This window comes from Halyomorpha halys, unplaced genomic scaffold, assembly GCF_000696795.3.
Source record: "Halyomorpha halys isolate HHAL.00 unplaced genomic scaffold, Hhal_1.1 Scaffold195.1, whole genome shotgun sequence".
NCBI classification, from domain to species: Eukaryota; Metazoa; Arthropoda; class Insecta; order Hemiptera; family Pentatomidae; genus Halyomorpha; species Halyomorpha halys.
Genome location: NW_027113495.1, coordinates 636,524 through 664,098, shown reverse-complemented (window position 1 = coordinate 664,098; position 27,575 = coordinate 636,524). Strand labels below are relative to the sequence as shown.

Below are 27,575 nucleotides of genomic sequence, written 5' to 3'. Positions count from 1 at the left end.
TATCTTTAATGAAATTAATATAGACTTGAAGCTAACAATTTATATTTTTATATCTTTATATTGACTGTTGGCATCGAAACTTTTTAGCTTAATGGTCTCACTGACTTCCCAACTAAGTCTCAAAAACCAAGACCCATCTTAGCTACATGCATGAGGCTGACTGCTGTCATTAACTTTAAAAGAGTAATGGAGTAGAGTAAACAAAATTTTGATAATCAATTATTTCAAGGGGGTGGAATTGCTACTCTACACCTATTGATGATTATCCTTTTTTATCTACATAATAGAAAAGTTGATAAACTCATAATTTAGAATATTTCAATGAAAAAATTAATATGATTCTTGAGAATTATTTTATTAAAAAATAGTGCCTTTACAAAAGATAGAACATTGAAAAATTTAATCTTTACTTAAAAATTTTTTTAAATAAAAATGTCCACTTGGAAGGTTTAAGTATATTATAAATTACAAATCTACCAAAAATTTAAATTAATATCTATTTTTTAAAATAATAACTAATAGTTAATAAAATTATAAATATCTGGTATTTGTTAATGAAGTAATAAATATCAGGTATGTCCGCTCATGCGACACTCTATGCAAAAGTTGTAGATAAAATCAATATGGGACCAAATTGCACAATTATATCCCTAAAAAAATTTGACTAAAGACAGACACTGAAGTAAATTTTCTAGTCTAAAACTTTTAAAATCATTGTATGATTTATCATCGATAGTGTATGGACGGAACTTATTTTCTTTCTTTTTCAAAGTAATTGGGGCAATATAAACTAAAAGCATTTGGTGGTATTTCCATCAAAACTTGAAATTGAAGCTTGAAAATAATGTAGGAAATTTTCTTCTTCATTGTCGCAAGCCTTTAGCAGTCTTGAAAGCCCTCACTCTTCCACTTTTTTTAGAAGGTACTTCCTTACTACTGACGATTTACCAATTGCACTCTTAAATAAGAATCAAGTGCGTCTGAGTCCGTAGTGATCCATTTCAAATTGTCTAATGAACAAGATAATGTCAGGATCACTCAAGTGTTCTGAAAGCTTTGATGATATTTTTAACCTGAAAAATGTTTCAGGATAATTTTTACCCATCTTAAGAATTTATCCTTGAATTGCTTTTTTTACATCCTTCTTAAATTCTAGAAGTTGTATCCACAGATATTTTTACAATTAATTTTTATTAGAGCTCTTGATTATTAAAGATCATTAAATCTTTAATTATTAAAGATCTTCATATTATTTACATCATTTTCTTTTAATTTCTTAATATGGAGTACAGCACCCATCTTTACATGAATCTCCTCATAGAAGACCAACCCTTACTATTTTGAGAAGATTTTGCAAATCATTCTCATTCCTGGCATACAGTTTGATATTGTTTGTGTAAAATAGAAGGGAAACCATGGTTTCTGCACCTTTTTTCGATAACTTTAACAAAACTCATAAATGGTTTACCGCTAGACAGAACCATAATAGGCTCAAAGAGTCAGTCACCTTGGTAAATTCCTTTATTTATTGTGTATGTCAAGGTTGTCTAGTCTTAGGTGGCTCTCCAGCCTGATAAACCTATTTACAGAAGGCCCTCAACAAGGCGTATTCAATAGTAAGTAAGGAAGAAAAGAACGGCCGTGTCAGGGGATGAGCCCTGGACACTGATGTAGGTAGAGGAGGTCTAAGTAAGAGAGAGTCCGAGATAGTGTAACAGTTCTAGTTGCCGAGATGAAGCGGAAGGACTAGAACTGTCAAGATAGGAGCCAGCTTACTAGTTGCCGAGATGAAGCGGATGGTAAGGCTAGGTGGTAAGGCTAGTAAGCTGATAAGGCTAGGTGCAGCTCTAGTTACCGAGATGAAGCGGATGGATTAGAGCTGTGGAGAGACGGGATCAACTGTACTGGTTGCCGAGATGAACTGGACAGACCAGTGTAGCCGCTAAGGATCAGGTTACAATCTTAGTTGCTGAGATGAAGCGGACGGACTAAGATTGCTGGAGAGAAGGAGAGGAGATAGGCCATAATCTTGGGTATGCGTACAAAAAAAGAACTCTTGTGAGAATTCGATTGGCAATAACCTTTCTATCTCAAGTAGAGTGTATGCCACCAGTGCTATGACTAGTCTTGGATAAGTTCTATCTCTCATCAAAGAGGAGATTTAGAGACCCTTATTTAAATGCCTAGTCCATGTGGCTGTGACCGAGAAGCAGTCGGTACATGTTTTGTTCATTGTTTATTAATCATTCTATCGACATCGTTAAGTGTTATGTTACAGAATTTATTAATATGTAAAAATAACAATATGTTTTTACAAAATGATGTAATATGTAAATTTGAGAGCTTCGGTGAGGCTCGAGGTGTTGCGCTCTGGCGGGTTGCAGAGGCACTCCGTGCTTGCTGCCTGCTACATGTTATTTCATTGGATAATGGTGCTATATATATATAATATATATAGCACCATTCAAACCACCAAGCTGTTCATTATTACCACCCAATACAGCTTCAGAGTCGGGCTCATTTGAGGGGAATTTTTTATTTTTTGGGATTGTATATCTGATGGGTAAGTGCATTTTATACCTACTGCCAGGTGATATGTAAACAGCTGTCCCTAGCATGGGAACAGACGTCGACCAGGTCACCTCCCAATATGGGATTGTTGCAGCTGGATTTTTCTAGTTTTGAATGGCCCTGGGTATTTTATTTTCCCAGTACTCTTCATATTTATTGAGCAATCCCCTATCCACCATCTGGAGTGGCGCCTGATAAAGGGTTAGCAACCTCTCACTAGCATTTTAATTAATAATAAAATAGGTAATATAATATTATATAGATAATATATATATTGTATTCCTACCTGAATATTGAAATTGTTAGGAAGCTCTACTGATCTATGTACTTTGCACAATTTTTTTAAAAGTTATATAGTTATAGGACTTTATAATAAACAAAAGATTTTTAAAAAAGTATCGGAATATATTTATTCATTCTTCCATAGGACTTGTTAGATAAATTGAGAAGAGGTAAACCAGTCAGTGATGCGAAGTTTCCTGCAGGAACAGAAGTTATCATAGTTGATGATGATGAGGAAGATATGCTCCAGAAAGAGCTTAAAGAAAAACAGAGTAAGTTTATTAGCTTTATCTCCATAATTTATTATTATTATATCTTAACATGTTTATTTAATATATCATTCACACAAAGCCAAAGTGGCATATCTGCAAGTTTTACTAGCTTTAGTTATGTTTGTTTTACCATGACTTTCAACTCTTCAGTTTTCAGATACACCACTTTGGCATTGTAGCGACAAAATCTTAACTTACATTATTTGACAAATAGTTTTTATATTTATTTTTAGTTTATCTTTCTGTTATTATTTACATTACACCAGACAATTCAACCTAATTACAACTTCGGTTGCCAACTATTTTATAGTTTGTCATTGATGCAGGACTGAAAGGATATTATTGTCAAAACTAGTACAAACATACTGGAAGATTATTGATTGACCTTGTGTATAGATGAATGGAATATGGTCCGGGTGCGGTAAAAAAAAAACTCAAAAAGTAGATAATTATACTATTTTATTGAGCCAACGTTTCGCCCCACGTTGCAGGGCTTCGTCAGGGCAAACACTATAGTTACAAAAAGGAAAAAAAGAGAAAAAAACATAAGTGTAAAATAACAGGGGTATAAAATGAAAAAAAGTAAGATATAAGAAAAATTAAAGGTTGTAAATAGTAAATGAAAAGGGTAATAGTAACAGATAGATAAGAGAAGAAATATTAAAGATAATACAAATAAAGAGATGTAAAAAGAAGAAAAAAATATATATATATAAATATAAATAAAATATGGAAAAAAGCTCTTTTTTAATCTATATCTTCTTTATACAAATATCTCCGAATTTGAGGAAAATTGTGGACCCATGTTTTGTGTCTACATCTATAGAATCTAAGAGTTTTTTCTTTGGCTGGGAACATTATAAGGATACTTCTTTATCATGCACTTATTTTAAATAAATCTAATTAAATATTGTTAGATGTTCATTCACTTTTATTTTTTACTCTTTTATATATATTTCTGTAATAAAAGCTAGACCTTTGTTCTAATCTAATTGTATTAATTAATATGTTATAACAGAGTTTTTTCTAGTTTGAGTTTCTCTTCCATCTTTCTTTCTTTTCTTGTTTTAAAATTGAGAATGTTGGTATTATTAATGATAAATCTTTATTATAATGATAAATCTCTGATTACTGATATAATCAGGGATTAATTATCAAAATTTGTTGATATCAATATTGATATCCCATTCCCAGTTTTCTGTGACGAGATTTAAGTCCCATTCTCACCTCCAAGTGGAGTTTGTCTATGTGTAGTAATACATTAAGATTAAGTAAATCAAATTTTTCAGCCTCCCTTTTCTTTTCTTAAATGTTTAAGAAGAGAGTGGGTGTGAATACTTTATTGAGCCTCTATTGATGGTTCTTAGGTAATGTCTTTAAACATGGTGAGCAGGAAATCAGCTAGTATATGATAGGCTTAAGAAATATTTACCAGTTTTTCACACAGAGATAAGTGGTTAAGGACAAAGGTAAGCAAGTTATCGCATCCTTTATAATAAATATTCTACTATGGATATTCAATTTACATTAAGTAATTTATGAGGATGTAGAAATTTCATGGAATAGTTTTTTGAAAATTTTGGCTTTATAAAAAATATTTAGGTTAGTTAATAGATTTTGTTTATCTTTTAGTTACTGGTCTTGAAGAAATAAAAGAAATTGCTGAAGAAGTAAAAAAGGCATTGCCTTCCATTTCCCTTCGATACAATATTGAAGGGCAGATGGAAAATAATTTAAATTGCTTAAAGTCAGAGATGAAACAATTAGAAGGTATGTAAAAAATAAATTTCACTATTTATATTCATGTGTTTTTTGTTTTTTTTATACTCTATGCCTGGCTATTATACTTTCTCTTGATTATTTTTCAAAGCTTTTTTGAAAGAGTTAAATGATGATCAGAAATATTAAAGCAGTTATGTTGAATATTCTATTTGTATTATGAGAGAACTATATCTCTAATCAAATTTTTCAAGCATTATAAATGATCTATTCATTGCTGAACAACTGAAAAACTGATTTTTTTGTATTATTTTAGTTTTTAATTCTTGAAATAGTCCAGGTTAATTTCCCCTCAGTTTAGGGGAGTCCAATGCTAACGTGAGTAATGAAGTAATGACAGTGACATTATGTATATGTGCAGCAGTAAGCATATCAAACATAAAAATGTTCACTTATACAATTAAACTGCAAATTGTCCAGTGATTTAGAGGTAATAATGATAAAGATTGAATATTGAATGAACCCTGTCTCAATAGTGAAAATGTGTAAGAAATAGTCAATTTTAAAACTATAAATTGTGATTAAGTGATCATTGTATATTATAGGAAGTGCATAGGATCTATAAATACTCTGTCTTTTGAAAGGAAATTATTAAGTTCTTGAGAGGCCATTCAAGTGTTCTGTTCAATTTTTGGCATACCATAGAATTGTTCTGTTCAGTGTTTGACATATTATAGAAGTGTTCTGTTCAGTGTTTGACATACATAGAAGTGTTCTGTTCTGATCAGTGTTTGGCATACCATAGAAGTGTTCTGTTCAATGTTTGGCATACTATTATAGAAGTGTTCTGTTCAGTGTTTGGCATACCATAGAAATGTTCTGTTCAGTGTTTGCCTTACCATAGAAGTGTTCAGTTCAGTGTTTGGCTTACCATAGAAGTCTTCAGTTCAGTGTTTGTCATGCTTATAAACATGTAACTTCTATGTCTTTAATTGTCACAATAGAAGTAAGTATATGAGAATTGTATGAGTAGAAAATGTTATTCTAGGTTTATATAGATCTTATTAAAAAAAATTAACTTCAGTGAATATGTGATTTTAATAAGTGGGAGGTAAATTGAACAAATGAATAATACCTTTGAAAGAACCGGAAGGTTGGAAAACATTGTAAATTACATACTTTATATTCTAGTGTTGTGATGCTTTTATGAATGTAATATTAAAAAATATATATTTAGAATATTTTATGTTTAATATTTGGGCTAGTTTTCTAATTATATCCATTTTTATATACACTCTGAATAATGCATGGGAGTTCTATAATAATGAAATTTATGTATTTTAAAGATAGTGTTTTTACTTTCAGACATTATATTATTTATTTTTGTATACACAAATATTCGGTTCAAGTCTACATTTTTATTATTAATAATAATTAAAAAGAAAGACATATCAATATATTTAGCATTTTTTAAATAACATAATAAATTATGTATTTCTGTACCACTATACAATTGTTTAAAGAATTATGGATAATACATAATTATTTATCAAAAGGCAACCATAAAGTTGATAATAATCATTGACTTTTCAGATACATATAGAAAGTATGAAGATGATATAAATACAACTCATGAAAGTTTATTTCAGTCAATGAGGCAACTTTATGACACCTATGCCCCAGAAAGAGAAGTCAGTATAGATGTTTGTGATTATTTAAGCTGTATTCATTATTTTTTTTTTAAATAGTATTATATTTTTTATAATACTATTATATATAACAATATTATCATTGTTGTAGGAAATGGATGAACTTGACTTACCTTATGAAGAATTCAAGGAATCACCGATGAAACAACTTCAGATACGTCCAGATGAAAATGTAATTAATGAATATTGATCTAGCAATTAGCAAGAAGGTTTCATAATATCTTTATCAAAGCCATAAGAAAAAAAAAATGCCTGCTAAAATTTGATTGCAATTTTGATTTTTGGCGATAATTAAAATTTGCAAATGGTGATATTGAATACCACCCATATATAAAAGTTTGAAATTCATGTTCTTTTATAGGATCTTATCATCACTGGATATCATCCTGAAAGTGGTCCTCCAAATCTTCCACCATTTGGAGCAGTTGAAAAACCTAAGGTGAAGGCTTTTGACAAAGTCTATGTGATGAAAGTTTCAGCCTTTTCTGAATGGGTACCGGCCGTTGTTGAGGAAGTTATACCCCCATCCCCTGAAGTTAGTGTAATATTTATTTTGTTATTTCTTTTGTTATGATCAGCAGTAAGTACTATTTTCTCTAATGATATATTATATTTTTTATGGTATTGATGTATAAATGAAAGTTTTATTTCTTCTTCATAAAAATATCAGACTATATTTACACGAATATTCCAATGAAAACCATTGTGATCTGTTAGGTCACACTATATAGTCAGGGTCACATTCTATAACTTTTATGTTATTAATTATCAGACAATATTTTTTAATGAAAAAAAAATCAATTTTGTTTATCCGATAAAAGATAATGTTATTGAATGAGGGGGAGGAGGGGAGATCAGTTTTTACCTATAGTAAAAGTTGAAAAGGGGCCTAGAAGTAGTGATCAGGCTTTCTCCCCTACCGAGACTCATCTAATGATAGATAGGATCTTTTGTGGCCAAGTGAGTCAAAGCACCAACTTTAACTGGCTCGTGACTACAGCAGCACCAGTCCTAATCCGGTCTGGGGTCAACTTTCATTTCTGTAGTGGTCTGACTAGATGAAAATTTGACTCCCCACCATGGTTAGATTAGGATGGTTCCCTGTTTATTCCTTTTAGCAGTTTGTTATAACAAAGTCCATTATGTTATCTTAATAACAACAAAAAAAATTAAGTAGGTTAATAATGTAGGTAAACGAATTTTTTTTTAACAATACAGTAGCTTTGTGTAACATTTTATTTATTAAAACCTCCTTTTCTAAATACACAAAAATTATACTTATGCATAAAGTTAATCACATAAATAAATGATATGTATGTATAAAAAAATATAAATATTTATATACACAAAAGACAAGAATAGTCAATAATTTTAAGGGCACCTACTCCAGCCCCCTGAGCTTGCACTCTAATCAATAATTAGATTTTTGTTCACATCAAAAGAGAAAAGTTGATCGTTATAACATAATTTACTCCTAATTTTTTGATCTTCTCCAGAGCATGTACTCCAACTTTATTCACTTCACCTAATCAACGCCTTGCAAGTTGTAAACTAATTTGCTTTAAAGAGTTTGTACTTAATATTGTTATAAAGGCTTTTGAATTTTTTTATTTTAATTTGTGATTTGTTTCTTTATCTTTTCAGAATCCTAAGGCAGTAGAAACTTACAAAGTGATGATAAATGGTGGAAAACCTTCTGCTTATCGAAAAGATATTGGTTTGCAGTTGATTGCATGCTACAATGCACCTCCTGTCAGATTACCTGTCGGATCACGTGTTATATCTCGTTATGTTAACAGACTGAAAAATACAGTTAAATTCTTCTCAGGAATGATTGCTGAGATGCCGTCTCACATCAATAATTTTCGGTAAATATCTCAAAGCAATTTCTAAATCTTGATAGGATTTTTTGTTTTCATTGTTTAATTTTGGGTTTAATAATGGTCTTTAGTATCGAGAATTGTCATTTCAATGTTACTTTTATTTTCTTATTTTGGTGTGATTTGTGTAAGTGTAAAATAAAGCATTTCTATTTCTCTCTCATTAAATGTTGAAGTAATCTATTGAATCATCATTCAAAAATTATCCCTGGAATTCATATACATTCAGCCTTAAATATAACTGTAATATTTTTTCAAGTATATAATCATCTTTAAAAGTCGATTCTCCTAGTAAAGATAATAATTGTCATATTGTTTTTACAGATATATCTTTCAAATGCTTATTTAAAGTAATTTTGTTTGACATTAATTTTGAAACTCTCCTGGAAGGATTATTTTTCCATTTTTTTTTTTATTTCTGTTTTGTTTGTTCGAAGTTTTATTTTTTAGTTATGGCCTACGTTACATTTCTTTTTAGGTATTTGATATTTTTTGATGATGGACAAGCCCAGTATGGTACACATGACTCCATTCGGCTGGTTTGTGAATCGAAAGCCAACATTTGGGATCATTTCAATCCTAAGGTACAACAATTCATCAAGAGATACTTGGTCACTTTTCCTGAAAGAGCAATGCTCAAAGTGAAGAATTTGGATTGTATCAAGACTGAACATAAAGGTATTAATCATCTAGTAGTAGTAATAGTAGCAACTGGAAGTAGCTGTCCCCTCTTTTCATAATATTTACTTATATGGAATTCTCAGTTCAATTCTGTATAAAAGTTTAAATTAAGTTACAAAAAAAAAAAAAAAGTGAAGTAATATAATATATAGAGGTATGTTTTTTTTGTACATACTTGAATAATATTACACAAATACGAGTACACAAATTGTATTTGTTTTACTACTTATTTCTCCTTTTCTTATTGTGTTTATATATTTGTATTCTCTTTAATACACATGTATTATTCATTTCATATTTAATAACTTTTTTTTATTTATTTGATTGATTATACTAAGGTTTTAATAAATAAAATATTTATATTAGTATTTTCTTGTTAAAAAAAATAGTTTTGATCTAATTATTAACCTGCTTATTTTTGTTGTTATTCGGATAGTATTAACTTTGTTAAATGAACTGCTGATTTTCTGTTCCTCTCATTTCTGAGTTTATTAAAATGAGGGTTTATTATACTGCCATTTTCCTGTGATCTTTTCACTGGCCCAAAGCTGTGCTATTTAATTAACTTATATAATATGCGTAAATTTTCAAAAAGTAATCGGTCTAGTTTAACATTATATGGGATAGTGGACAAAAGGTCTCATTTAGTCCACAGAACATTTAGTCATGAATTGAATTTTTAAATTAAATACTTTTGTCTGTATTAAATCACTGTGGCTTAGATATTCATTTAAGCTATGGATTCGGCTTATAAATTTACCAAAATTTGTAAAAGGCAAAATTTGTTATGAAATATTAGCAATTTTGCCTCAATATTACAAAAAAACTTGTATCGCCTCAAACATCATTTTAGGACATTAATCGAGTGCAAGGAAAGACTCTGTTTCTACCAGACTGAACTGATTTGGGAAGGTTCCTCAAATTGAAATTGTTGATTCAGAAATGGTTTGAAGTGATGAAAAATGATGGCATATATTTTAAGGGAAGTTTAATAGTAAAATGCAGTTCATTTCTTACTTGATTATATATGAAGGTAGGTATGCCAATTAACCCATTCAAGACCAATTATACACCTTGTGTGCAATGCATTTCCGAGTCAAAAAGACTGACTGCAATGATCTTGAATTGCAATTATCAGTCATTATACTAGAAGTGGTTGTTAAAATAAGACTGGTTTGAAACAAATGTCCTATAAGTATGTAAAAATAAAACTTGATGTTAGTTTCAATTTTTTATGATTGTTTCAAGGGATATCATTCTGTACAACAAAAGTAAGGGTCATCTTCTAGGAATATTCACTATCTTGTTCTGCTTCTTAAAAATTTAGTTTATTTAGGTTTATATTTTATGCAATTATATTCTTTTTTCATTACTGGACCTAAAATAAGGACTTTGTATTACCAGACTAATTTTGGAATAAATGTTGTTCAATTTAATAATGTGTTTTTATTTTATTTTATATTTCACACCTGGTGTGCAATTTGTTGTAATAAAAACATTCAGAGGAGCTATCTGCACACACAACATGCAATTATCTTATTTGTACAAAGGGAGTTACAAGTGACTGATTTCTATTGCAAACATGTTTTCTTTTTTATCAAAAATGGCCAATATAAAGAAAAAAAAAGTTTTATAATCTGGGGACAGTCTTCAAAAATATGTGCTGTCTCGAAGTTAAGATAGGTTGTTTATTCTTCACGATAAATTTATTGATGATTTTGGCCTATCAAACCATCCTCAGGTACCATTTTTTTTTAGCTTAAAGGTTTATATGCACTCATTTTGTTTAGAACACAGTGAAAGTAACAGTTACTGAGAACACAATGAAAGTAAGGAAGACTTTCATAAAATCTCATGGGTTTCATACTATCCATTTAATTTTTAGTCTTTTTTTTATTATTTGGTTATTTTTTGTTTGTAGGTATGTGGGTCAATGCTCGAGTAGTAGATATAGATTGCTCTCTTGTCCATTTGGTGTTTCTCCATGACAAGCACTCTGAGTGGTTATACCGAGGGTCCACTAGACTATACCCAATGTACATCGGGCTCCACAGAAAGGGGGCCCGGTCAAGGGGAGGTCCTTTTGTAAGGGTGAGTTTAATACTTTGCAAATATTCTGGACATTATTTAATTGTTTGTAAGATTGTCATTTTTTTTATTGAAACAAAAAATGTAATGGCTAATATTTTATTGAAAATAGAATTTAAATGTATCAGTTATCAATTGCAAACTTGATACTGTATTCCAAATATAATCAAAATATTGTACCATTATGAGGTAAGTTAATGGAACGAGTTATTTTATAAACATCAACATGAGTTTTATTTGCCAAAATTTCAACTAGTGGAAACGCCAACTAAAATAAAATCCTTATGAAGAAAATGGATACAATTTTGATTGTTGAGACCAACAACCAGGTTTTTGTCAAAGTTACTTTGATATAAATGTCATAATTATTTTTTTGGTTCATTCTTTAACACTGTTGTTTATAATCATACATTTATGTAATTTGTTTTTTACAGCGCAAAGGTCCTTACGTTCAATATGATGTGGTTCTTTCTGATGATGGTGAGTATTGTCTAATTTTTTTATTTCAATATTTATTAGAATTAGAGTGGTATCAAGGTAGTTTCTCTACACACCTGTAGCACTCCATTTTACTAAGATCAAATTTACTGAATGTATTATATAATATACAGTTGCAAATTTCAATAAAGATATTAAAAATATATATATTGTTTATTCGAAATCTGTTAATTATCATGGGGTGATGCACCATCATGTGTGGATTTTTTAGACCTCTAATGTGTCGAGAGATGTTCTGTGGTTTGTTGGCTCATTTGTGATATTGTGCACACTGATGATGCCTGTATAAAATTTTAAGGGTTAAATGGGTTGATGCCTAATTGATCTTGATCCCTTATTGATTTCATCAGATTCCGTCCCCCACTTTAACTTACACATGCTTAAACGTATTTTTCTTGACACGCAGGTTTCAATCATATCTCACTTTAGATCTCTTCTTAACACTTTGACCTCGGAGGCTCCCTTAGGAAACAACTTAAAAGCACAACATTTTTTTTAATACTTAATTTTTAGGGAGCAATGTGCTTATCTACAAACCCACAGGTTGTGAGTTCGAGTCCGCCCCTACCTGAGATTTTTTCAAGCATAAAATTATACAAAACTCACTCATAACCTCTCCCTGGGTATTCGTGAGGTTTGTTAGCGAATGGGTGGCACTCATAAAAAGTAGACGTGGGAGTGACGAACCCACCTTATGAAAAAACCCACGTCAAGAAACTTTTTTCCTTAATACATCGCGCGAGGCCTTCGATTTCCACGGTCTGTTGCACAAATGATGATAATAATAACTTAATTTTTAATCTAAATAAGCAATATACGATGTATAAAATGTAATATTTAGTCAAATTAAATTTGAATACCTTGTTTTAGCCATGACACATTGTCGTCACCTGTGTCGTATAAAACATTTAAACAACATGAAATAATCAAATATAATGTAAAAATATATTTTTTAAATAACAAAAATGTTATTGGAAGTGTGTAAAATAACATAGTACATAAGTAAATAAATATATATACTTCAAAAAATAAAATTGAATAAATTCAGAAATAAAATAAATTTGAAAGTATAATAATCTTTAAAGGCGCTAGAGCCAGAAAGATTGTAGCTGTTGGAAGCTAGAACAGTACTAAACATGATTCGGGCCAATCTAAGGTGAAAAGGAGGTAATACAGCTCTTCCCACAATTCCCAACACACACTAGAAAAATGACTTCCCTTGGCGACACATTTTCATATGTGCTCCCAAGCCACCACAGCTTGACAATAATTTGTCATCAACTGTTAAATAAACAAGTGTTAAATTACCAAATTACTATAAAATAAAATTAAATACTTAGCAGTCTTTTTTTATTTGTAGCTGACTTCATTTACATGTTTTAAGGAATCTAATAAGATAAAAATATTTTTTTAAAGCAGTATCCTGTCATTGTTGTCTCGCTTTTCCTAAATTACTGTATTATTTTTAATAAAACTTTATGATAGTGAAAACAAAATTATCATTACTTATTTTATTAATATTATTCTGAAGCTCATATTGCATGTAATCTTTGTTTCAATTATAACCCTTATGAAACCATACATATTTAGGTTAAAACATAATGTTTAATAAAAGTAATATACAAATTGACTGCATCTTGGTCATTCTTCAATAATATTTTTTTTTTTTAAATTTATGTTCTGTCTATAGTTAATATTATTTAAAATTCCTGACTTAAAACGTTTTTTAGAAGACAATCAGAATGAAAACACACGTCCCGTAAGAGCAGTCGCAAGGAAAAGTAGTACTCGCCTGCCAGATTCGTATGATAATGAACGGAGACTATATGACAGAAGGGCCGCCTCTAGGTTCCCGCCACAGCAGGATGATGGTGTAATTGAGGTTGGTTTATATTTAACATTAATGTTTTTGTCCCTGGGAGTCCCCAAACATGGTCCCACAGGCACTATTGTCTATACCTGCTTTTTGATAATTTAAAAATTAAATGTTGTATAATTTTTATCCTAATATCTAATAATTAATTGGGAATATAAACATATTTATTTGAAAATAGTAGCTTATTAATATCTTCATATTTTAATAATATGTTTCTGTCAATCCTCATCACTGTTTTGTTTTTTTCCAATTTCTTAGTGATACTGAAAATTGAATGTATTGCTATAAGTTAGGCAATATTACTTTCAATATATCTTATGTATTGCTACATGCCCTTTCGAGTTACACCTTAGCAGTTATGTGAGGTCTATAACCCGCTTTTATTTCAAGTTTTTATTCAAATAATTTTATATTTAGATTGGGAATCATTTGTCTCTTTAAAAAATATTTAAACTTTTTCAGCAAAGAATACCACCTAAATTAGTTAAGCCAAAACCATTCCGTCCGCATAAGTGTGACTCCAGTTGCACAGATTGGTTAACGACAAAAGAGGAAGACACCAAGCTTTTGAATCCATTAGTCGTTCCTGTTTTGTATGCCTTTTCAAGGTAAAGTATGAGGTTATATGTTAACTAATTTGATTTGAAGTTTAAAAAAAAATCTCAAAAATTCAAGTGCTGTATGTAAGTTATTCTAATTATTTTTTTATAAAAGATAGTACATGAACTCTTTCCATCCTTAAAATATTTTATTAATTTTACTATGATTTGATATTATGCTTAGCATATATATATATTTAATGTTCATAAATTATTTAAAATGGAAATAAAAGGAAAATTGATAGTTTTTACTTAATTCTCATGTCTAATGTACAGTTTTGAAGATGACAAGGTTAAATAAATATGAGAATTTTTATTTTTAATTATATATAATACTACAGACTCTTAATTTCAGGGCGGGTTTGTAGGCAATCAGAACAGAACTTTTTTACCAATAACACTTAATTAAATTTAAATCTACTTTTACAAATGTATTTAAGTATTTTATTTTAGGTAGAGCAAAACTAACCTATTTATACAATCTTCTATGATGACAGATGATTTTCTTTGTTTTCTTTCTCAACAAACTAACACTTGCTATAAACAATCTTTGTGCAAACAAACACTGACTCTTAACTAAGAATTTGTCCTCTAAAAGTTTTCACTCATCTCATTCACTGGCGATTCAAAACAAAGAGTCCCGTATTCTTCTTGGGTGTCTCTTTGATGTCTCCCTTGAGCTAGACAAAAGGTGATGATGACCTGCTTCCAGGAAACATCATTTCTCACCCGTGTCTAAGCAACGAATGCTTTTCTTTTCACCAACCCTGATCTTTCTCTTGATGTTCAATGTAAACATCGATTGTAGCACAACACTTTTGAGTTTTTGCATGTGGTTTCTTTTATGAACGTTATTCTTTAACAGTTATTCTGTATTTCTATTTTTCCTTAAATGTATTATAATTTCAATTATGATGGAAAGTTAAAACAAAGTTTTTAAAATATTTGAATCTGCTCAACATGGCCGTGATTCAACGGACTTTTTGCAGGACACACATTGCCATCTTGGCTTTGAACAATATCTTTTGTGACTGCATATATCACAACAAATAAACAATACTGAAACGATATGTATAAAATAAAAACATAATCGTTATCTCTTGTAGATACATATTGTTGTGTATAACTTGCTCTATTTAGTTAATAAGATGAAATTTTCACTTCAAATTTGTTTTGTGTTATTTAATTATAATTTATTTTAGAGAAACTGAAGTCCCAACGAATGCGATCAGTTATATCGCACCTTGCGGTAGGCGGTTGAGGAACATTGTGGAGGTCATGAATTATCTGACAGAGACCAAATTGAAGTTGAGTTTGGATTTGTTTGATTTTGATCCTTGGGTTAACATATTTAATGAGTATGTTGTCTCTCCGGATATGGTTGTCATGGAGGTAAGAGGAATTTATTGTCAGTTTTTATTATATTCATTGTTGTTTAAATAAGATTTGATTAAAAATACAAGTAATTCTTATGCATAATTTCCTCTCTAAAAATTACATACAAATTTTTGAACTATTTTTACTTTTTATATTATAAAAATATTTGGCACTTGTTGTGTTCTTGCAAGGTTACTTATAGTTAACTACTTTGTTTTTATGAAAAGTTTCTCTAGTGTGCTTTATAATTATTATATTTTGATTTATGAAACATTCAACTTCTTTAATTTAGGAGAAGGCGGTCAGAGTTGTGGACCATATAAAGCAGCTTTTTAAAATTGAAAATAATTATTCCTTTTTGCCAAGTTATTTAATATTAATATTACTCCTATTGTTTTTTTTAAGGACCTATCTTATGGTCAGGAAACTATGCCAATTGCTTGTGTTAATACAATCAACAGAAGTATTCCCACTTACATGGATTATATGACTAAACGGCGAGGTAGTGAAGGAGTGTATTTGAATTTGGAGCCTGGTTTCTTAGTTAGCTGTGACTGTACTGACAATTGTCAGGTAAGAACCGAAAAATTTAAAAAGTATATTCTGATTTTGATTTCTTATATTTGGTGTTTTCTATATTTAACCATTTTCTGTATTTTGTGACTTGGTTTTCCCCCATAATAACTAAGATGATTTTCATATCTTCAGGATTTATTAGATAAGAAAATTATATAACTGCTATTTCTGATAGTCAATAATTATTTATTGAGGTCATACTTAATTTGCATATTTGATGGTACCTTGAGCCGAAAAAGTATTTAAAAATTTCCTCTGTTTCAAACTACCCTTCGCATTGACCATAATTATTATAAAATTGTAAAGATTAATTCATTTTTGTTTTAAATTAAACACTTTTCACCTGGCTTTTACTAGCCATCTTAATGGCATTTAGCCAATGAATAAATGTTCACTTCTTACATTAATTGGTCAAAAATTGAATTGTTTAATGGTAATTAGTCAAAACTTATTTATTGAGATCTAACTTAATTTACAAATTTTAAGGTATTTTGAACCAAAAAAATTTTTTAAAAATGTCCTCTGTTCCTGAGTACCCCTTGCGCTGACCTTACTCAAGGACACTGTCCTGTTGCAATCTCCCTTCCATGCTCTGCTACTTCTTAGAAGTTAACTCACATACTTCTTTGATGTTGTTTCTTACTTGATCTTGGGGAGTGACGGTCCTATATCACTTTTGAAATATTTGCTTAAAAGGAGAGGAGGTTACTTGAAATAGTCTAATCCACCAATATTTAAAAAGCACTGGAAATTTGTAAACGACGTGAAACCCTCTATTCCCGCCCTCCGTGGTAGCCTTATTTATCTGACTTTTGAAATAGACAATTATAGCATAGGTGGGCCAATGTACCACATGTTACAATCGCACAAGAGGAGATCATAACACAAAAAAATTTCAATCCTTCCTAGCTGGAGCTGCCCCACTAAGACACCCAGGGAGTGTCATTCCTATATAACTTTTGAAATACTTGCTTAATTTGCTTAAACAGGAAGAGGAGACTTGAGATAGTCTAATCGAGCAATATTTAAAATTGGAAAACAGCATGGGACCTTTTACCTCTCCAATTACTGACCAATACACACGATAGGACATCAAGAATGTGTCAAAGAGATTTAATTTTATATAATTCATCCTCTCCTAAATTTGCTGTTGTAGTAGGATATCTCTGGTTACCTTATCTATTGGATCCATATTATTGTGTATAACTTCCTCTATCGAGTTAGATGAAATGGGATAACAGTGGATTTGCGTCCTTTCCACAGCGACCAAAAGAGGACTCTCTTTCACGTTGTTACATCATTGATCAATTTATACCATAGTGACCTCAAAATTATATTGCTTAAAAAAAAAAAATGAATTTATTTTATCGAAGCAAGCCGTTAAAAATCAAATTAGAATGAAAAATATAGCTCTTATAATTGAGAGCGCATTATATAAAAGACTTAATAGATAAACAAAGGCTACAAAATATGGCTTTGTTTTTTAACATCACTGGACTCGACTTAAGCTACATTCCAAGGAACAGAACCTGATGTTAGTGCAAGGACCGTCTGTATACTTTTAGCAAAAAAATTTCCAATGTGGAATTATAGGTAGCACAGTTTATCAGTTACTTTTCAAAGTATTAATAAACAAACAAGCTTATTTTAACATTAAAAACTTCTGTAGGCATGGTAGAGCAAAGTGGTCTAGTTCAGATGAAAATAGAAACACTTCCCATTCTCAATCAATAAAGTAGAACATAATATTTATTTAATAAAATTGAATAAGAGATATTTCATTTAATGGAGAGAGGTGTGCCTTAATCAAATTCCATTTTATAATACTGAAATAATAACATTGTCAACAAATACTATAAAAGTTCATTGATAAAACATGAGCAGATAACATGAGCTGCATGGCTTTTGAATAAGTGAACTCCATTGAGTTGAAGAAAAGGAGATTGATTCATTAAAAAAGTCCTGTTTCTGCTCAAGATAAAGGTAGAAATGTCTGACCATTTATGTCTTGGTGAGTCATTTGCAAAATCAATTCCTTAAACCATTGCTTGAGCCTGATAGTAATTATTAACGTTGTTAAAATTTTCTGATTAAATTTATTTTATTATATATTTTTTAACCTCGGAATATATATCCTGTAATCATCTGCAAATGTTATTCTGTTTTCACCGTATATTTACGGAACATATCTCCCCCCTACTAAAAAACTTTGACTGTATGGTAATAGATTGTGGTTCTTAGCTATTATATCTACTATAGTATTTTAATATTATTGAGGAAATTGCTAAATAAATGAAACAAAGCGACAAAGTTGAAAATTTAAAATAATTGAGAAACTATTGCCTCTTAATAAATGAAGGAAATTATTGCAGGACAAATCAAAGTGTGCATGCTGGCAGTTGACTTACGCAGAGAGTCAAGTATTCCCCCCAGCTGCTGCTAAGAATCTAGACCAAGATTCTATTGGTTACCAATATAAGAGATTACCAAACATTATTAATACAGCCATCTACGAATGTAACAGTGGGTAAGTTTCATAAGTTATTTCTATAATTAGAATTTGTTTTTAGTAATTTGGTATTAGTGCCCGCTCTTTTATTAATTATATGTGGTAAATTAGTTTTGCATTATGCTAACAGTGATGCTACTGTTGTGGCATTACATAGGTTTGATGTTCGATGGGGTACAGTATAGATAACAAAGATATTATAACAGACCCTGCTTGAGAATCTTAGGACACTGCACACACAAGTTACTGGAAAGGAACTAAACCAGTCGCTAACTCAAGTTACAGACTCAGTGCTGACTTGACTCCACACATGAGGCTACTCATCAGGAATCCAAATCCCTAGTTCATTCAGTGTTGTCATGGATATCGAGTGTGAAATGTCTTTGGAAGACTCGAGCAATGATGAAACCATCATGTTGTATTATCATCTCAGGAGGAGGATAAGAATAATAAGAAGGTTTTGGGTATACCCATTCCTTGAAAACAATGTTCAGAAGCAGTTGTTTGTAAACAGTATTTACAACATTCCTGACTTCTACCCATGCCTTCTCTGTTTAATGCTTTTTTGAATAGTCAGGAAGGTGAAAATTATATAAAATAAAGCAGTAGCACCGTGTGCGGTGTCCTATTGTATTTAACAGGGAGCGACTCAAAGTAAATTAGTTGGTATATTGTGTCACTGATCAGTTACTTCTTAGTACTTTTGTACTCAAAGGTAACTAGTCATATTTATACTTATCGAAAATTTAATAAATTTGTCATTTGAAATACCCTCAATTTATGAATTGGGATTTATCCAAGATTGTAAACTTCTTGAATTATAATTCTAAAAAAAAAATTGTCAGTATAGTATAAATAACTACCTCTGTTGATTGATTATTTGTTGATTTTTTAAGGTAATATAATTATACTAAACCACTAGATTTCTCCTTCCAACACATGTAAGGATCAGATTATAAAGGCTGTGTTGCCCAAGGATATTCATCTGACTTCTGATCAGATCCATGATTGATAAAATGTATTATTAATTTTAATTTAAAGCCTGAGCCATAATATGCATTTTACTTACCCCAGTGTTGGGTAATGATCAAGTGCCATTTTTTTTTCCAAAAATACTAGTTTTTTTATTTCATGTGGTCTTAGGAAGTGATCCATATTCTCTTCCACGCTAACAGAATATCGTTATCCCTTTCAGGTAATTGCTTTATCGTTCAAATAGTTGATTGAATGACTCATTACTTTTGCAGGTGTAAATGCTGTGTAAAAACATGCTTGAACCGTGTTGTCCAACACCCGCTGAAATTGAAACTACAGCTTTTTATGACTAAAAATAAAGGCTGGGGAACAAGGTGTCTCAATGACATTCCAGCTGGTACTTTTGTCTGCGTTTATGTTGGTAATATTTATACTGAAGCTGTAGCAAACGAGGTAATTCAATTTTTATTTATTCATATTTTTATATTTGAAGATAAGTGTTTTTTATTATTTTCATTGCCTTGCAATATTTAAATTTAATTGTTCATTAGTTATTCTAATTGTGTTGCTTTGTCATTTGCAAAGGTTATGTCTAATTTATTATCATAATGATTATGAAACTAATATATAAATACTCTAGCTGGAAGAAGGTAAAATGTATGGATTTCTAGATTCAGGCCTCAATGAATCAATCCTAAATGTTTTAAAAAAACAAAGGTTCTTATGTTCTAAAACTGAAGATATGGGTTAATGAGTGTTAAAGTTAAAATGTTTTTTCTTATCGGTGAAAGTTTTGAAGAAATGGGAATAGAAATTTCATATTCGACCTAGGCTGGAAATACTCAGTCCCTATGGTAAGAATTGATAATGCTGACCTGTTTGTCTGGGAAGCAGTGAAGCCTGAGTTGTTAGAATAAGTTGGAGTAGAACACTGAGCCAAAACCTGTGTGCAATCAAGGATGTTGGTGTGTGTAACTAAATCTATAAATGTAAAATTTATATTCATTTACTTCCAGGATGGAAAAATGTATGGAGATGAATACTTTGCTGAACTTGATTATATCGAAGTAGTGGAACAAAGTAAAGAGGGTTACGAGGACTTTGTGGATCCTGAAGAATATTTGAATAATGAAAAAGGTGAAATTGCTCTTACAAACATCTTATTATTATTTTGCTATTAAGTAGAACTTTTTCTCCCTTTGAATTTTATTATAGTAATAATAGCAATAAATAGTAACTTTTATCTTTAACAGGTTACATTATTCTCAGGGGTACAGTACAGCAGTATGTTTTTCTGATGCTGTCTTACAACGTATTTTATAGAATGATCAAAATATTTAAAAACTTCTAGTTGATAAAATTTTAAAATAGATTTTGGAATCAAAAGGCTACAATGAAAAAACAATATAGTCTTATCTCAATGAGCTGTGAATTCCAATTCAGCATATTTACTCCAAATAAATGCTGTCAGTCGTTAATAAATTATTAATGGGTTTCCTGATCTGTTTTAACTGATTGTGAGAAAAATGACTTACACACTCGATTTCTCTTAGGGGACAATAGAGCATTTTGACACTTGAAGAGAAATTTATATTTATAATGGTTAACCTGTTTAGTTCCTAATGAGGGTATGTCATTGTTCATAGTATTTGCGAAAAGTGCTGTTTGATGACATTTTACTATTTGATAAATGTTATATATTGTCTTTTTTTATTTTTTCGATGTTTTTATTTATTTTGCATTGATAACATTGACATAGTAAATAACTGCATCTGACGCGTTTTTATAATTTCTTAAATAACACGTGAAATGACAAAATAAAATTGCAAATTAATGGTTTAGGTTTATTACTAATTCATTCCAGAAATGTTTGAATACAGGAGAAAACATCATTTATTCAAACATTTCTTGAATGAATTAGTAATAAATCTAAACCATTAATTTGCAATTTTATTTCGTCATTTCACGTGACATTTAAGGAATTATAAAAACTTGTCAGATAGAGTTATTTATTATGTCAATGTTATCAAATAACATTAACATAAGAAAATAAATAAAAACAATGTATAACATTTATCTTATCGAATAGTAAAATGTCATCAAACAGCACTGTTCGCAAATACTATGAACATGACATACCCTCATTAGGAACTAAACAGGTTAATCATTCTATAGTGCCCTGAGAGAAATTGCGTGTGTAAGTAAGTACTAATTCATTCCAGAAATGTTTGAATACAGGAAAAAACATCATTTATTTATATATAATCTTTTCAATTTCTTGAGACTGGTATTTATTTTTTAAATAAATCAAATGGTATTCTTGTTAAGTCCCGTTGGAACTATTATATTCTTCTTTTTTTATTATGGCAACTTTTGTCTTATCAGATTTCACAATTAAAAAATTGGGGATTATTCTTTTTAAATTTGATTAATGATTCTAATGTTTGAATATAGGAGAAAACATAATTTATTTATATAAGAATTGTAATTTTTTATATAAACAAAAACTATTTAAAATTTAATAGGTAAAATATAAACTTAAATTAAATATTAAATTACAACAAATAAAGTTTTTATAAGGAGAGGAGTAGAATGCCTCTGTACATCAATAAATGGCAGTATAGTAGGCAAGAGACCCAAGTGGGAGGCCAAAAACCAGGTGGATAGGCAGAATCAACAAAGATGTGAAAGAACTGCATGCAGCAGTCTGGATAGCCGTAGCCCAAGATAGTCAGACCTGGAGAAGGCTGGTTCGGGCGGCCAATGATCTACAAGATCTATAGAGTCAACCGGAAAAAAAAAAAAATTATAATTGTCATAAAATACTTGGTTGTTAGTATCATAATTGAAGTTCACTGCTGGTTGAGATAACTTCTTCGTGATGGTTCTTCACTTTAGACACCGAGAATTATTCCTTATACTTGATCATGATCACAATTTTAAACAGTTCACTGTTTATTTTATTGTCTAAATTATCGTATTTGATATTTAGTGATTTTTATAATTAGTCCTTAAATCTTCAAAACCTTAATTCAGTTTGTATACATAAAATAACATGCTTTACAAGTTCTTATTAATGTTATGTATTTTTATTTCCAAGTGGATGGCGATCGGCGTTTGTTTTTATAATTTGACTCATTTAAAACATCAAATAATCCTATATTTCTAAGGAATAATAAACAATTCTCAATTTAGACTTATAAAATAAATTATAACTTTTTATTTATAAAACATATACATATTCTTTTATCATTAAAATAACTATTGCTCACTATCACTATTGTTATTAATCTACTTTTTTAATATTTTTCATAATATTCACATTTAATTGTTGAATTTCCGATGTCTCTGCTCTGCTTATGTTAACAGTTAAGATTTATTAATTTTATTTTACAAGAGATATAAAATATACCATCATTAGCAATTTTTTTAAAAACTATGAACAATGATATATCATCGTTTGGCTCTACAAGGGTTGTAGTCAATCCAGAAGTTTATTAAGACCGCTATAAATACCAAAATAACAATTTCATTGTTAAAATCCTATCAAATTATTATTTTATTACATTATAAAAATATTTCAGCCTTTGATTTTTTACAGTTTTCAAACATATATTATGTGTGAACACACATAGTTTACAAATCTGTGGTCAGATGACACTGTTTTATATGTCACCCCTTTAAGATTCTAAAATTAAACATTTTATTCTGTGGCTTTTTGATTTACAATTTGCTACCGTTGTGTTGAAGAAACACTATGGTAAACAAAAAAAAAATTCTGACTTTTGAAAAATTAAATCTTACTAATTAAATCTTAATTTAATATTAAATCCAATTTTTCTGATAAATATACATGATATTTAAATTTTCAATTAATTTATGTTTATATATGTATGCCATATATTAAGATTTGTAATTTCTTTTTACCTAACATATCAGTTAAACTAATATATATATCTGTACCCTAGATTATCTTGGTTTCCCACTTAACTAGCATCAGTGTCCCGATCCCAACTAGCATACTCAGTGGGGTTCAGCTTTTGTTTTTTCACTAATTTGAGTAAAAGTAAGGTAAAGTAAAATAAGTTAAGTAAAGACAATAATGTTCAAACAACAAATTTTTAAAACTTTATAAAGTGAAGTTATTTAAGCATACTGCTATTTATGAATTTAGCTATTTTGCTCTTTACTTCTTTCTTAATGGTATTGTAGTTTCTCTAACCCTCACTCCATGCCCCTATTTCAGCTTCCTTCCCTTGAACTTTTAATGTTATTAAAACCAGTTTCTGAAGAATTATTGAAGTCCAATGCTGGTTAATTTCAAAATATTGTCTTTTAAAGTTTATATATGGTATTTTTCTTATTATTTCAAAGGTTCTGAAGTACGTAATAACAGTAACAATGGCAATGGTAGACATTCTGAGGATGAGTTTGAACCAAATGTTTGGATTTCACCTTCTGAATATAAGAAGAACTCTGGGTAAGTTTATTTTGTATTTATAGGTTATGTCAATTTGATTGTAAAGGTATGATTGAATGTATTTAACATCTTTATCTCAAATCTATTAAAATAAATACTCATTTCTACTTTAAGATTGATTTTTACTGTCCTTCAATTTTTTTAATATGAAATTCATTTTTTGAAGTATATAAATTGATTTACTAATGTGTTATTTTATGTTACACAATTCCAATAACATAACATTATTTTACTCTTGCAAAACTTTTTTTTTTTGTTTTAATTTAAAAAAATATTGTTTTTACATTATTTTGAATGATTTCACATTGTCTAAATGTTTTATAGAAAATGTGGTGATATACAATTAACTTTCTAGAGGCCTTATTCAGTAATTCTGTTTTAAAAAAAGGCAAAATATTCATATATCTGCTGATTGCATACATAGATTATTTGGCATATATGGGTGACAGCGTGTTGTCATGGTTAAACATTTATTTGGTTAAATATTACATTTTATTCATTATATAATGCTTGTTTAAATTAAAATAAAATAAATTTAAGTTGTTTTCTACCCCCCTACATCAGTAACAAGAACTTACACAAAGACTTACGAACTGCCTACGTACAAACAACCATTAAATCATTATATAAACGGTTTCACGACGCACTTCCAACACACACTAACCCTCTAATTCAAGGACTATCAACACTAGACTTAGCAGATACGAGACGACGTTTACGAAGGAGCTGGAATAGGGACCTCTTAAATTGATTTTTAAATTTCAATTTTAATGGAGAGGCATCATTAGATGACCTTAACCTTCATGCCTTTTTTTTTTTTTCTCTCTCTTTCTCTCTACATCTCATTCGCTGGTTGTAAAAATACTTTTACTGTTGTGAATAAACTAAAAAAAAAAGTTGTTTTCTAGGCGACCTTCCATGGTCAAAGTATTTATAAATATATGTAACTTTAATGAATATTTGCATTTGTACTTCAAAGATGAAATCATCAAATTATAGAATAATACTGATATCAAATTTACCTATGAAAATATTTTTTATACAAAAGATATGAAAGAAGTCTGTCTTTTATTGATGATAATTCTATAATCTTACACTTAGTGTTCATCAGGGTTATTGGTTTATAGCTTTGTGGGTTTTGTTTATTTTTATTTGGTTTTAATATTAGAATTATAATAAATTTTTACTGTTGGATTGGAAAAAATTTTGAATCATTGAATCAATTATATTATGAAATGAATTAGATCTTTTTTTCCCTTAAAAAATTCCCTAAAGGAGAGTAATTCCACAAGAAAGTCAGATTTGTCAGGGGAAGAATTTTTCATGTTAAGTTTCCAGTAAATTATCACTTGAAAATTAATTATAAGTTTTCCACTTTTCATTCATATGACATCATGACTATGCTAATAAATTAAACTTCAATCATATACATATGACCTACCTCTATTTTAAGTTTTCATATTTTAATTTTTACTTAATTATCACTGTTTTTTTTTTTACCCCCTTGCTGGTCATTTCTGTCATACCAGGAGGGGAGGAGAGAGTATCTATAGATTACCACTCTACTCTATCCATGATGGGAGGGTCAAGTTTTCTTTACGTGGTACTGCCACAAAATAAAAGTCAACCCCACAGGCCAGATTCGAACTGGCACTGCTGCAATAACGAGGTAGTTAAAGGCGATGCCTCAGGTTCCTTGGCTACAAACAGTCAAATTTTTTATCAAATATATGAGTTATCGTAATATTGAATATTTTTTTCTTTTATGCACCCCAGATTAAATTGTTCTATCATTCGCCTGAAGAAATTTAGCTCCAAACGTGGACAGCTTAGCAGAGTTCTGCCATAAATGAAATCATTTTTAAAAGATTGTTATTTATAAAAAGAATCCAATGGTAACTGACAAGTTGTGAATAATAATATAGTATATTACATCATAATACAATAATATTTCATCATATTATTAATATATCATTAGTAATATATTATATATATCTATATAAGATGGTGAAAATAAAAGTGAAACAAAAATAGTTAACAACTATTTATTTTCCGACGTTTCGCCCCACTTTGCTGGGTTTCATCAGGGGAATTCAAAGGAAGATTGTTATTTATAATGAAACAATTACTATTCACCACATACTTAAATGGAAAGAATTTTGTTATTACAAGATATAAATTCTTATGGCTTATTAATTAATATCTCTGCTACAGTTTTAATATATTTTGACTTAATTATATGATTGTCATATTAATGTTCGTATACTTATATATTAACGTAATGTTCCAATACTTATAAATGTTGTAATTTATCTTCACCTGACAATCATCTCATGCAGTGATCAAAAAAATTCTGGTATAACAATTTTTAGTGATTTATTAAACTTTAAATTTAGTTCTTTGAAGCATGGTTGTTCAGTATCACAATTAAAATGTTTTTAGATAGATGTTTCTTTTGTAATTGAGATAATTGAAGCATTCCTGTTGAAAAAGAGGTAAGTGCTAAAATTATTTGATTAATTACTGATACAGAGGTTTGTTTCAAATTGGTCTTGGTAAAGAAAATAATTTTTGGAAATTTTGGCACTTTTCTTTTTTTCAACAGAAACGCTTCAATTAGATTTGCCGTTATTCTCATAACATTCATTGAAATAGATAAATTTAAGTGATTCCTTAGATTTTTAGTTTAGTTGGGTAAAACATACTTGTCTAGTATTGTACTTTAACAAGTTTTAAAATAAATTTCTTTTCTGTAATTGAAACAATTAAATTTAATGTTATTGTCATAATAATCTTTGAAAGAGATAACTAACTTTTGTAAATTAAAATTGTTCTCTTCTTATTTAAATGTTCTTTATTTTACAGAATGAACTTACGCAAGCGATCAACTAGGAGTATCAATTCAGATTTTAGTGAGTATATAAGCAGCAAAAAATCAATTATATTTCCCCTAGGGTTTTTCTTTTGTTTTTTTTTAACACCTTTTTAGGTTCCCAAATTGGTTGGTGTTTGAGTTTCCTTTTAATTCCTTGTTGCAGGTGACAGTGAAGAGGAAGACAATTATGGACTAGATGATTCTGATGGTAAATTTCTCTTGATTATTTTCTGAATTTGTAGTATTGTAGTATTTTCCTCTATAGCAGATTAAAACCATTATATTTATTTATTAATAGGCGAGCAGCAGGGTCCTGTCAACGTGGATGTATCAGATAATGACAGTGTCTCGTCATTAGTAAGACCAAGTGTTAGGAATTTTTATGGTAAAGATGAATCTGTATACATAATGGATGCAAAAGCAGCTGGTAATATTGGACGATACTTAAATGTAAGATATCTTCTTTGAATTATTATAACATAATTTATTTTTAATTGCTTGAATTTACTATCCAATGGATAAATAAGAATGGTAAACTATTAAATAATATATAAATAAGTTCATAATTTTAATTTAAAGAATATCATAAAAATATATCTATCTTTCCA

General features: G+C 29.6%; 1 protein-coding gene across 1 annotated transcript in view; it reads left to right on the top strand.

Annotated features, from left to right (window-relative positions):
• Positions 1 to 27,575, top strand: part of egg (eggless) — a 31,736-nt gene that overhangs the window by 1,165 nt on the left and 2,996 nt on the right. Inside the window, exons 2-21 of the mRNA XM_014418452.2 lie at positions 2,999 to 3,125; positions 4,758 to 4,895; positions 6,438 to 6,535; positions 6,645 to 6,725; positions 6,915 to 7,088; positions 8,198 to 8,421; positions 8,912 to 9,111; positions 11,036 to 11,205; positions 11,637 to 11,682; positions 13,431 to 13,582; positions 14,039 to 14,184; positions 15,378 to 15,567; positions 15,958 to 16,125; positions 18,501 to 18,655; positions 19,885 to 20,065; positions 20,629 to 20,749; positions 23,987 to 24,092; positions 26,958 to 27,004; positions 27,131 to 27,175; positions 27,266 to 27,417. Of these exons, the coding sequence (XP_014273938.1) occupies positions 2,999 to 3,125; positions 4,758 to 4,895; positions 6,438 to 6,535; positions 6,645 to 6,725; positions 6,915 to 7,088; positions 8,198 to 8,421; positions 8,912 to 9,111; positions 11,036 to 11,205; positions 11,637 to 11,682; positions 13,431 to 13,582; positions 14,039 to 14,184; positions 15,378 to 15,567; positions 15,958 to 16,125; positions 18,501 to 18,655; positions 19,885 to 20,065; positions 20,629 to 20,749; positions 23,987 to 24,092; positions 26,958 to 27,004; positions 27,131 to 27,175; positions 27,266 to 27,417 (2,721 nt within the window). The remainder of the gene's footprint in view (positions 1 to 2,998; positions 3,126 to 4,757; positions 4,896 to 6,437; positions 6,536 to 6,644; positions 6,726 to 6,914; positions 7,089 to 8,197; positions 8,422 to 8,911; positions 9,112 to 11,035; positions 11,206 to 11,636; positions 11,683 to 13,430; positions 13,583 to 14,038; positions 14,185 to 15,377; positions 15,568 to 15,957; positions 16,126 to 18,500; positions 18,656 to 19,884; positions 20,066 to 20,628; positions 20,750 to 23,986; positions 24,093 to 26,957; positions 27,005 to 27,130; positions 27,176 to 27,265; positions 27,418 to 27,575) is intronic.